This window comes from Podarcis tiliguerta (genome assembly GCF_965153285.1).
Source record: "Podarcis tiliguerta genome assembly, chromosome: 2".
NCBI classification, from domain to species: Eukaryota; Metazoa; Chordata; class Lepidosauria; order Squamata; family Lacertidae; genus Podarcis; species Podarcis tiliguerta.
The window spans coordinates 40,171,877-40,185,050 of record NC_139535.1 but is presented as its reverse complement, the minus strand read 5'-3'; the positions used below and the strand labels follow the sequence as shown (position 1 = coordinate 40,185,050).

The 13,174-nt window shown below is 42.4% G+C and overlaps 1 protein-coding gene across 3 annotated transcripts in view; it reads right to left on the bottom strand.

Annotated features, from left to right (window-relative positions):
• EEFSEC (eukaryotic elongation factor, selenocysteine-tRNA specific) overlaps positions 1-13,174 on the bottom strand; it is a 251,422-nt gene that overhangs the window by 234,072 nt on the left and 4,176 nt on the right. For 2 of the 3 annotated variants that reach the window (XM_083418563.1, XM_083418564.1), the window contains exons 1-2: positions 12,108-12,212; positions 10,172-10,584 (exon numbers count right to left, since the gene is read on the bottom strand). In XM_083418563.1, coding sequence (XP_083274689.1) covers positions 10,172-10,481 — 310 coding nt within the window. In that variant the 5' untranslated portion in view covers positions 10,482-10,584; positions 12,108-12,212. Of the gene's footprint in view, positions 1-10,171; positions 10,585-12,107; positions 12,213-13,174 lie in introns of those variants that run through there. The other variant, XM_083418565.1, reaches the window with a different exon arrangement.

The window sequence follows — 13,174 nt, the reverse complement described above, 5'->3', positions numbered from 1 at the left end:
AGAAGCTCAACGTTCATTCACAGTATTATTCCACACTTTTGCTTCACTTTTGCTGTAATAATTCATAGACCAACATGTAGGTACAAACTCCTCCAGAAACCCAATTCTGTGATGTAAACCCTTGTTCACTATTCCACAATTGGTTATACTGAAACCAAACCATGCATAGTCATCATGGCCCTTCTCCAACAGTAGTCAAGATGCTACAACAGCAGCAAGCAAATGCCATAGCAGATTGAGGCATACCAGCGGTAGTTATTTGCCTGTTTAAAAGCCACGCTTTAAATCATTTCACATACTAGAATGTCAGAGTGGATAACCGCTGCCCGAACACCACTCAGAATCCTCCAAAGTCAACCACAGGTTCAGGTAATCATGACCTCCCGCTTTACAACAGAAATGCATAATTTCCGTATTGGTCTTTGATGAGGGGACCACAGACTTGAAAAGAGGAAACAATTACCCTCATTAGAATTTCGCCCAAGCATGAGATTTAATCACAAGCCATGGACCTGCCAATGGGTTTAGGGGTCTCTCAATGGAGATAAAATTGCTCTGAAGATGGGGGTGGGGAAGACCCAATGACAACATCGGTCAGCTAGAGACTGTGCTTTGTCTTTAGAAAACAGCTGTCAAATATAAGGAATCTGTAGTGCTCCCACTTGTAAATGACATACATGCCCAGACACAGCACAATTTCTTTCTTTTGTTCCAAAGCAGTCTTTCCTTACTTCTGAAGACTTTCTTGTCCAGTGAAATACAATGCTGCCCGCAGCACCACCATGGAAATAAGGGGTGGACTTTGTTTAGCGAAAGTACACTTAAAGAACAAAAACAGTGACAGCGACAAAAAATAGGCTCTTTCATGCACATGCTTCCCAAAGCTCATGCGCAGACACAACATAAGTCTTCACATATGTTCATGTAGAAGATACCAAAACAACCTTCCAATAAAGTCCACAACAGTAAAAAAAAAATCCATCTGTCTGCACAGATTCATGTAAGTCATCAGCGTGTCACAGGTTAACTGAAAGCAGGGTGTGGAAGGATTGTTTTGTAATTTACAAAAGCTTCCAACCCTGTCACCTGCTGGGCTGCCTTCTTCTTTTTTCCTTCTTACTAAAGAAGATTCTTTCTGTATTCATGCAACCCAAGAAGGAACTGTTTACAAGCCTGGAATAGAAAGCGTTACAAAGCCTATGAGCAGGGATTTTTCCCCCAGCCGGAATTTGCTGAAGTTCCAGCAACTCTCAGGTGGGCACCATTGCCATTCTAAGAGAAGGTGTTTGTAGTGAGTTCCAGCACCTCTTTTTCTAGAAAAACAGAACTGCCTATTTGGTTGCCATCTGTAAGCAAAGCAAAATAAACCAATGGCATCTGCTTTTCATTTCTGCCTGACAAGGAGTACAATGCTAACCACACTACCACGGAACAGTTCTTCACGAAGCTTACTTCCAAGCGAACGTATTAAAGCTTGGAATGAAAAAGCACCGAGCAACACCAAAGCCTGCATGTGCTTTCATCAGCAAAAGGTGGTTCAATAATATTGCCTATTTCTTACTCTAGATTAGGGGACCGGAGATCAAAGGATGTCTCATTAAAGCCAGAGAAAAGAATAACCTGAAAGCAGATGCAGGAATAAAAACTTCTTCTTTGGGGCATCACAGATAAGATTATCCTTTAGGAGATTCCGTTTTCCAGCTTCCCCAAGAAGAAGAAGACCAAATTAAAGGCTTGCACCTAATAAACTATCAATGCGCAGGGAGGGGGGTGTTTCGGAAAGCAGGCTGAAGAGATGTGCTAATCCTACTAAGATTGAAAGCCTGTAGTTCACATCAGTCACCATCTGCAAAAATTCGTATTACAGTAATAGTAAAATACCTCCGAACAGTAGTTTCTAACCAAACTCTTCTAATAGTCATAGGCATGTGCCTGTTTGTATTACACTTGCACACAAACACACAAATAAGCTTATGGTGGGCTGCAGCCACGCCAGATACTGGTAATGCTGATAATCACAATCTAACACAGAACTAATCAGCTTGGGCTTGAAACAGAAATCATAATTCAAATTGGGACCCGACACTAATCATTTGATGTTCACTTGAAAAGATTAGATAGGCTGCGCGAGAACATTTTGGTAGAAGTGCAGATAAGAACACGGGAAACGGGAATTATTGGTATTTACTCTGCCTGTAATGCTTACGGAAGCAAACTGTTTAGAAAAGCGGCACTTCAGAATGGCTATTTAGTCTGAAATTTACAGACAGCACAGAAAACATTTTCTCACAGAATATACAATATCTTTCTCATCATATCTATCCTCTGAGCTGTTCTTGTTTTTCATTGCAGGAATCTCACTCAATTTTCTCCATTATAGGATGCAACCCAAGGTACACTATACATGCAAGAAGCCAACTGAAAATTATCACTGAGAACGTTTGATTCTCCTCTCCCTGGCTTGCTCATGGCTGTCTCAAAATGGAGGTCTCTTGGAAACAAGAATGTAGGCAATCTGGAATAAATGTAAAAAAAGGAGCAACAAATAATCCAGATTATGGAATGCCGTCTACATAAGAACAGGCCAAAAAGCTGGATCTCTGCCTAGAAAACTCTGTTTAAGAAAAGTATATCCCTAGATCCTGTTGGAATTATCTGTAATGGGGGGGGGGGGTAGAATAACAATAACTACTACATTAGACAGAATTCTGGAGGTATACTATATTAAACACATACTCAGATTGTACTTTAAAAGCTATTGGAGTATATAAGCAACATCTTAGTGCAATCTGATATGCTTTGCACTTGGCACAAACTAACTTAATGAATCTAACGAGGAGGCCTTCTGGAATAGCCATTTTAAGACACTGTAGTCAGGCAGACAATATGTCTTCACCAACAAATGCAGAATCATAGAGTTGGAAAAGATCTCAAAGGTCATATAATCTGTCTCCCTGCTGATGCAGGAAATTTGCGGCCACAGCTTCCCTCAGAGGCCATCCAGCCATTGCTTAGAAATGTCTACTGAAGGAGAGTCCAACAACTTTCAAGGCAGTCCATTCTCCTATTTTTAAAATCCATACCGTCAGGAAGTTCTTCCCATAGTTTGGCCTGCTCCATATTTACCTACCCAAATACAGTGGTACCTCTAGTTACGAACTTAATTCGTTCCGGAGGTCCGTTCTTAACCTGAAGCTGTTCTTAACTAGAGGTGTGCTTTCGCTAATGGGGCCTCTTGCTGCCACTGCGCTGCCGGCACACAATTTCCGTTTTCATCCTGGGGCAAAGTTCTCAACTCGAGGTAACTCTTCCAGGTTAGCGGAGTTTGTAACCTGAAGCATCTGTAACCTGAGGCATTTGTAACTCGAAGTACCACTGTATTAAGATTTGCTTCAGAGGCCATGCTCTAGATATGTGTCTGACAGCACAGTATGGTCTTTTCAGCACCGGGGAGAAATTTCTGCTTACCCAGACCATTTGTACGTCTTATGTAGTATGGGTCTCTCAGTTTTTAAACAGGGGGGTATTCAGTGTGCTCTTTTTTGTTGTAGCTAATATTTTATATTCTATTATTATTTTTATCTTATTATTATTTGCCACCCAGAGAGATTTCATGCAGGTAGTGAAAATAAATAAATATTTTAAAACCCTTTCATGTATTTTGAAACTGGTTGTTGTTGTTGTTGTTGTTTTTGTTATTATTATTATTACAGTGGTACCTCAGGTTACAGACATTCAGGTTACAGATGCTTCAGGTTACAGACTCTGCTATTCCAGAAATAGTACCTCAGGTTAAGAACTTTGCTTCAGGATGAGAACAGAAATTGCGCAGCAGCAGTGTGGCGGCAGTGGGAGGCCCCATTAGCTAAAGTGGTGCTTCAGGTTAAGAACAGTTTCAGGTTAAGAACGGACCTCCGGAACGAATTAAGTTCTTAACCTGAGGTACCACTGTATTGAGTCTTACGCCCTGGAGCAGCAAGAGAAAACAAATTTGATTCATATGACAGTCCTTCACATATTTATTTTATTCATTTCATAAAACTGATATACCACTTGATTGTAAGAAAGATCCCCAAAGCTGTCTATGTATTTGAAGATGGCTATCATGTCACCTCCCAATCATCTCTTTTCCAAGCTAAACATACAGAACTCCTTCAATATTTCCTCAAAGGATTCGATCTCCTAACCCCTTATCCTTTTTGTTGTCCTCCTCTGGATGGGTCTCAGTGCATCAATATCCTTCTTAAACTGAATAGAGTCGGGCCATTACTACTTGTGAATTTATATATCTTCCAGTTTTCTTTCCCCCCCCCTCTTCCCCCTCATGTTTTTAACATGTAAGAAGTCCAAGGATATTTTACACTACAGTCATCATGCCACTCCTAAATTCTGCCGCTGCTAGCTTACTTGAAGGCCTTAGAACCAAAAACGCAATATGAGGGGATGCGGAGAGTCAGAAGACAATTGGGAGTTATGGTGTTTAATTATCTCTCTTTTGTTTATTTCTGCTATGACTATAAGGGGATGTTCCCTAACACATCAATGCATGCAACAGTACTGTACTAAATGCTGCAACTTGCACTAATTTCACAAATCAGATATTACATATATTAAACCCTCAGATAAACATATATTAAACATATTGACCCCTTATCTGCAAGTGAAAGAAGAGCAGCCGATTTATTTTCCTAACTAACAAATATTTTTGCACCACAACAGTGATGGGTAGTATCGAACTACTATATCATATGCAGAACGGACATATTCAAATCAATTGAATTAAGTTAGTAATGACTACCTTAGGTTGACTGATTTCAATTAGTCTTCTCTGAGTGTGACTTAGTAGACTTAGAAGTGACTTAGTAGTCACACTACCTAGTATTTACATCATGAAGCATAAGACAAGATTCTTTCTCCCATGAAAAGAGAGGTGCCTGGACTCCAGACAAGGTTAACAGCATACTTTAAGAAGGAAATTCATCAGACAGAGTGTCCTCCACTTTTTGTTTTAAATCAAGTAAGGGAGGTGGGGGTCACTGAAAAGGAGAACCGGAATTAGAGTTTGAACTTCAAGCTATGCAGCCCTTCATTTTATTTTCTCCCAATTCTAATTCAGTGACCTGTTACCCTACACATCTATACTAAAGATCCTACTTTGCAAGCAAACACTGCCCTCTTGTGCACTAGCATATTGAGCAGGGGGATTTTGTATGCTTTTTAAAGGCAAATGAGTAATGCCAACAGTAGATTTCTATATATTCACCCATTTTTGTTTTAGGCAGCAAGGAATATGTATTACAAGTTAAAAACAGACAAAACGCAAAACAGAAACTCTGGCCCAACCAAAGTGTTGATAAATGGGAAATGCATTTTACAGCCTGCTTACTCAAAAGTGTGTCTGCACAAGATTGCAACAGAGCAGAGCAAGCCTATGTGTGATTACTCAGAAACAGGTTTCATTGCTGTTCATTCACTGGGGCTTACTCCCCTGTAAATGCATTTAGGACTGCACTCTTGAAGAGGTGTTTCATTGCAAAAAGGACTGAACTAAGCGACTGGCAGAAAACACGAGCTGGAGTGGGTTATGATTTCCACAGAGAAAATTGGCAAGTAGGGTGCTTGACCACTTCCTTGCCTGTCACATTCCCTCTGCAGTCTCCTCAATTTTAGATGACAAAGAGTGAATTGAGAACAACTAAATTTGGGAAAGGGGCACATGGAAGGCAAAAGCAGAAGGCACAGGGAATTAAGGACACATGCCATCACTCACCTGAAAAATCACACTCCTTATACACTGTTTTTCAGGAAATGAACAGTGACTCCATTTTCAAGTCCTGTGTTTGCTGCCTAACAACTAGTTTGGTCCTACAGAGGAATGCACATGTTTATTTCTCTTTTTTCCAACAGTTCTCTACATAGATCTGCCTCCAATCAGAAGCACACTGAGCTTGTTTCAAATAAACGCCTTGAAAATGTCAAATGGCACATTAGCAGAATTTCAGACCTTTTTAAAATGATTTTTTCCATTTTGTTTTCAAAGGTAATACAGTGGTACCTCGGGTTAAGAACTTAATTCGTTCTGGAGGTCTGTTCTTAACCTGAAACTGTTCTTAACCTGAAGCACTTTAGCTAATGGGGCCTCCCGCTGCCGCTGCACAATTTCTGTTCTCATCCTGAAGCAAAGTTCTTAACCTGAGGTAATATTTCTGGATTAGCGGAGTCTGTAACCTGAAGCGTATGTAACCCCAGGTACCACTGTATTTCGCTAGCCCATTTCTTGACACAGACGTTTTCCACAGATGACAATAGATATGCTGCCTTCTGCTGATTTGGACCATTGATCTATCTAGCATAGTACTGTCTATTCTGATTGGCTGTTATTCTCCAGGGTTTCAGATAGTAGCTCTTCCCACCTCTGATCCTTTTGCATGCAAGGCTGCAAGGCAGATGCTCAATCACTGAGCTATGGTCCTTCTCCATGAGACATATTTTACAGTTCCAGCAGCCTGTAGAAATTTAGCCTATGCTGAAAATGCAAAAAAGGAGCCTAAGATGGGCCATTTTCATCATGATGCTAACTACAGAAGAAGAACGAGATCTTCAATCAGCTGTTGCCCTTCTCTGTAGGAGTGAGGGGGACGATTCCATCATTTCTAACACCCTAATTATAAATGACTGGATATGTAGGCCAAGAATGATTTTATTAGGAAGGACAGCTCAATAGGCTGAACGCAAGTATTTCTATAGAACCAGGAAGCCTACTATGGTAATCTTACAAATAATCTAAATAAGAGAAAAAAAAATTAAGGCAGTAGTAATAACTCCACAATTTTCTTGATCTTCCATGACTTTAACAGTAGTTATTTGCATCAGCAAAATCCACTTTTGCTGTATTCAGCTTCTCCTCCTCCCCGCCAGCCCTTGCAAGAGTTCAAAAGTCTTGGCCCTTCAATGTATCAGGTATGAATTAATACCCTTCCTTAAAAGAACACAGCAGCAAAGTGGAAACAGACACTTGTAGGCAGCCGTCTTTGAAACGAGCTGCAGGGACAAATGGTGACAATGAAGCTCCGGTCAAAAGTAAAAAGGTCAAAGGTTCAGACAAGTGTAAGGAATTACAAAACTACAAGTTCGCCTCCGTTCCTCCCACAGGTTTAGACAATCTGGATCAAGCAGGAGCTTTCGAATTAAAACACTGCAAGTCTATTCCGGCTTTCGTACTTCCATGAAGAACAAAAGGCAATATATATTCTTGATCTGCTCTTGCAGAAGCTCTCTCGGCTAATACAAAGTCAGCAAAAACAACGGGCATCTTAAAAACAGTTTAACCTAAAACAAACAGTTCCGCAGGCAGTGCTCTGTGTGTGGGGGGCAGGAGGGAAGAAAGGGTAAGGTGAAGTAATCATGTTCTCCTGTATTAGTGCGCTGACCCTTTGTAGGGCATGAAATTAACTATCAGCAAGTAAAAAATCTGCTACTTGTTAAACTACTTTGCTACGCAGAGTGGCCTTAAAATAAAATATGGGGATTGGATTTCCTCTGAAAGATTAACTTGTATAACCTCTCAGCAGGCTTCCCCTATCACTGAACTCTAGCAGAAACTGCTCAGCACCTAATTGGAGAGATGCAGACATTTTGCAAGAATGTACAGAATAATTATGAAAACGGGATTGGCTAGAACACCTTGACAGTCATGCCTGGTCTTGGAATACACTTTAGCACTGGCCATTTAAAGTGTATCTTGGAAAAAAAAAAAAACTTTGATAGACATGCAGTGAGGAGGAAACCAGAGTCCAAACCCACCATTTAAATCCAACCTTGACTACCAACTTAATCTTACCGCCCAACCTTTTAGAAATGTCAGGGGTGGAACGATCTGTAGCATTCTCTATTCCTAGCATGTAGGTAAAAAATTATTTTGATTTAAAACATGATATGCTTTGTTTTCAAGGGCAAAGTCTCTAAGAAAAATGTAAGCACAGAAAATGAAATATGACTTCCATCTTCCATTCCTCTTCTGTTTTGTTACTGTTCAAATATTCTGCATTTATTAAAACATAAAAGTTTTATCCTTAAGTTTTAGTGTGTTCTCTTGCAAAGTACCTACAAGGTCAGATATTGCCCAGCATAATAGGATTGATCCTGCTATACAAAATTCATTTAGCAAAACTATCTTGACACAACATTACTTTATCGGATATAATTTTAGTTTAAAACTTCAAGCAAAGAAACTGCCACCCTGAGAAGCATTCATACAATTCAACCAACTTGCATGAGAATGTGATTGAACACCTATACACAAAAACCTTTTAAAACCAAGAACCTTTAGTTCTATATGCAAAATAAACAATCTTGACATCCCGCTGAAAACCAAACAAGCTATTTCTCTATAAGGCACATCAGATTACGGGCATCTGCATTTAAGCAGGCCTTTTTCCACCAATGAAGTAACAGCAATCTGCATTTGATGAAGTGCCTATCAAAAATGTTTCACAACACTGATCAGCTTTGATATACAGATTGCAAAACAGATCGTGTCATTCAGAACCAGGACTGAAATGGAAATATAATTTTTAAACAGGTGGCATCTCTATTATCTTTCCAGAACCAATTGAAGACTTTCCTTTCCCAACAAGCCTTTTAAGTGAAGATTTTTATCCAAGTCTGTATTTTAAATAAACTTTTATTGTTGATGTTTTTATTGTTAAATTGCTTCAGGATTTTTCACGGCAAGCCACTAATAAATGAAACAAGCAAACAAACAAACAAACAAACAAACATCCAGAACCTGTATATGCATGGAAATATAATTTTTAAACTCTCTGGTTGCTCCACCTGTGTCTGTGATCAAAGTAGATGTCATTTTACTGAGGTGCCACAAGACTGCTTATATGCTATGAGCTTATATTTTTATTTATTTGCATCCTGCTCTCTTGCCGGAATAGCAGATTGGGTAGCAGAAAAACCCCTAAAGATCAATACATAAAACCACATCATACATCACCCCTCACAGATGAGTAAATTTCAGAAAAGGGCTGAACACTTGACTGAATCATCCGTGTTTTTAGCTGGCAACGAAAGTGCTACAACAGAGGAGCCAGATGTGAGTATCAAGGAGCATGGAGGTCCAAAACCAGGGTGCCACCATGAAGAAGGCCAGACACAACAACAAATACAATTCTTCAAAGGCGAAACACTGAGGAGTGCTTCTCTAGGCAATATTAATTCCTAGGCAGAACAATATCTTACCTTTACTAGTCACTTTATGCAGAATGAATGAATGAAAGAAAATTGCTGGATCAAGGCCACAATCCCCAAACAATTTATCTTTATTTCTTCCCTCTGCCTTTAGCAGGGCACCTTGCAAATAACGAATGTGGGAAATGCAGCCAAATTCACTTCCAGGACATTTTTCATACTACCCTAAACTGTGCATCTTAAAACCTGCCAAACAGAATGAATTGGAAAAACACACACTCACAATCGTAACTGGAGAGCTTTCAGGCACAATTTCCTTTGCTGTCAGTCACAAAACACGATTTTGTACAAGGAAAGGAACTATACAAGTACATTAAACATTAAGTTTAAAATTATTTTAAATGCAATTGCTTTTTGTTGTTATCATCCACAGCCAGCCATCATCTATGCTCTATTTTTGAAAAAGAAAGAATTGTGCTTCACTTTTACACGTAGTAAGAACCTCACATGCCAATTTGGCTACCAAGTGTGTGGTGGAGGGCAACTTTTTGCACTAACAGGAGCACATTGGGGAGGAAAGCCTATTCCTCCCACCCATACCCAATTTACCTTCCTTGCACAGACATGCAAGCAAGCCACACATTCAACCCTCTCCACCATAACATCACGAGGGCAAAACGGCTCCTGCAAAAACAACAGCACAGCAACTTCCTCCAACCACTTGGCGAGGAAAGTTTGCTACTGCAGGTCCTGCCAAGCAACCAGAAAGAAGAAATGCAAACAATTGCCTCTGCTTGCTTGCTCATTCACTCTGTCTCTGTAAGTGGTGGCATGACAGGGAGCTTTGAGCTGAGGGGGACAAGGAGCTTGAACCAGTCCTCTACCATAATCAATAAATGAGTATACAGTCTTTGCAGAGCACAGGCAGGCAACCCACCCACCCCTGGCAGTTTTGCCTCTGTCTGCCTCTTACCTCCAATAATGGTGCGAATAAGGGAGGCATGTCCTGGGCAATCCACCAGGGTCAGTTGGAGCTCACCAGGCTCGGTTCCCAGGTGTGGAGGCAACTCTGTACAGAGGCAGGAGAAGCCCAAGTCCAGGGTGATTCCCCGGGCTCGGCTCTGCGGGGCTCGGTCAAAGGCAGCAGTGGAACCAACAGTGCTAAGGGCCCGCGCGAGAGCAGTCTTGCCACTGTCAATGTGGCCCAGGACACCAACATTTATATTCAGTCGATGAGAGGTGCTGGGCTTCGGGACAGGGGGAGTAGCAGCTGCACTGGCCATGGATGTCTTGAAAGCAGTTCTTTTCTCTTTCAAGGCGGTCCTGCTTGCAACACCACCCCTGTGACAACACAGGCCAGGTTGGGACTGTTCCAATCGCAAGAAACTGTAAAACAAACACTAATTTTAAAAAGTGGTGGGTGAGCTGTGGAAATGAGTAGGAAGTTCTGCTTCGCTCTGCTATAGGCATCCTGAATACAAAGCAGTTCCCCAATGTCACCTGTACAAATGTCAGCTGTACAAATTACCTTACATTCTCTCCATATTCTAAAATGAAATGCCACATTACTATGCACACAACATAGACCTAGACTGGCCTTTCCCAACAGCCCAAGAATGCATGGCCAAGGATGACGGGGACTGCAGCACAAACCATTTGGAGTTAGAGGAAGGGCCATAGTTCAGTGGTGGAGCATCTTTTTATCCTCAGATTCAGTCTCTGGCATCTCCAGGTAGGGCTGGGAATGTCACCTGTCAGAAACTGTGGAGAGTTGCTGGCAGTCTGAATACTGAGCTAGATGGACTTATGATCTGATCTAGGCTGTGTACACATTAGTGGCTAAAATGCAGCGAGTTCCTTTCCCCCTGCTGCACTTCAAGTCACATTTGCATGGTGTTCTACACAGCAGAGAGGAGGCAGGGATGTCTTCACCCAATGCACCATTTTCTTTTTCATAAAGCAACCCCTCAACTCCTATTCATGAGGTTGTCATGTGTGCATGCGCTGTCATCCGCACCTGTGCAACAGCGGTCTGCAACAGCTTAACCGCAAAACAATTACGGTTTACACTTTAAAACCAGGTGGAAGCCGGAAATTATTTTCCAAGAAACTGCAGGATAAGGATTGTGTGGTTCATGTCACATGTACAGACATCTTCAAACACCAGTGGTGTGGGTGCACTGGAGCAGAAGGAAACAAGAGTGTGTACACAGTGTCGGGCTAAGGTGGCTTCCCAAGTTTCTTATTTATTTAAATTAAACAACTTGCACACCGCTTAACTACAATAGTCTCTAAGCGGTTTACAGAGATACAATAAAAAGAATCAATTAAATCTATAAAATGAAACTTCAGTCAAAAATGCTAGCTCGGGAAACCCAGCCAGATGAGCGGGGTATAAATAATGAATTATTATTATCATTATCATTATTATTGCTGAAATGGGGCGGGGGGGGGGAATGCTGGGCACCAGATTGGGAAGTGCCGTCCTCAGGTGCACTGTCAGGGCTGGGGTGGGGGGCGGCGAGAGACCCTTGCTACTTTCTCTCCCGCCACCCTTCACCCTTACCATTCAGGTAAAAAAGGGGGCTGGTTTTTCTTTCACTCGTTACAATGATTCATGTCTCCTCACCCCCTCCCGCCCTTGCGGTGCAGAAAGGGACTCCCATGCGGCTTATCCACCCGGGGCTTTCGTGTGCATTGACTGTGCACTGGAGGCTGCCTGAGCCTCAGTTTTGTGGGTGTCCTCCACGTGACGTTTCCCTGATGCAGCATCCAACCTCATGGTTTTCTGTTTTGGCATTTATTTATTTTTACAGTCAATTCGGATTCCCCTGATCCCTGGGAAAATCCGAAGTTAAGGCACACATACATACAAACACACAAATAAATACAGCCCTAAATTCGCTTACCGGCCACGCTCCTGCGGTTTGCTTTCCCTTGCCCTAATCTACTCACTCAACCCTCCGCCCCCAGCCCACGCCCCCTGCAGGCTTCCCACTTCTCTTCCGCCCCGCGTTGCCTCCGCTTCCGGTATCCCTGCTAATGCACCCGCCCACTTGCTGGGAAAGTAAGTGGCAGCGAGAGTTCGTCGCTTTTGGCTCACAGAGGGTTAAAAGAAGCGAAAGAGGCGGATTCCTAGAGAGGAAGGAAATTGGAGGAAAGGGAGGGGGAAATAGGGTGTCCTCCAGAGCAAAGCCTCCTCCTTCCTCCCCGCCCCGCCCCCGTCCTGTCTTGGAGATGGAGCTTGATTCAGGGAAGAGGGAGCAAATAAGTTATTGCGGAGATAGTTCCCCCTGTTTCTCTGCGCGCGGCAAGACGAACCGGCCTTTGTGTTTCCCCGGCCGGGGGGGTTGCTAAGCCCCTACCCCCCTCCCGCTGTCTGTGCCTGGATGAAGGCGACCCACACCTTGCCTGGAAATGCTAGTGAAAAATGCATTTCCAGGAGGGGCGAGGGGTGGGCGGCGAGGGGGAGACCCCAAGCGGGGAGAAAGGCGTCTGTGGGGAAATGTCTTGAGAGGAACAAGGCAAATTTTGGGGATCTGCACAAGGAAGATTTAGCGGGGCCAGAAGGGCGCCTCAAAGCTGCCCACTGGGATTGCCCACGCTGTTAGGGAGACTGGAGCAAACAGCCGGGTAATGCTTAAGTGCGTGTGTGTGTGTGCCGGATTTACGTATAAACTGAACAAGCTATAGCTTAGGGCCCCACTCTCTCGGGGGGGGGGGGGCAAAAGAAGGAAGAAAAAAACCTGGATGTATATTTCCAAAATATAAGATAAAAAACAAATAAAATCAACATACTGTAAATAAAACCAGCAACAGTGTTTTGTGTTGTGTAGGCTCCTATGATGTACCGTAAGTAATGGGCCCCGCCTGCTAGCCTGCTCCCTAAAATATCACTGGTTTGCTCATTTCTATATATAGGCTGCCTACATTCTGCATGATAAAATACCTATTTTGTTATGTGCAAATGGCTTTA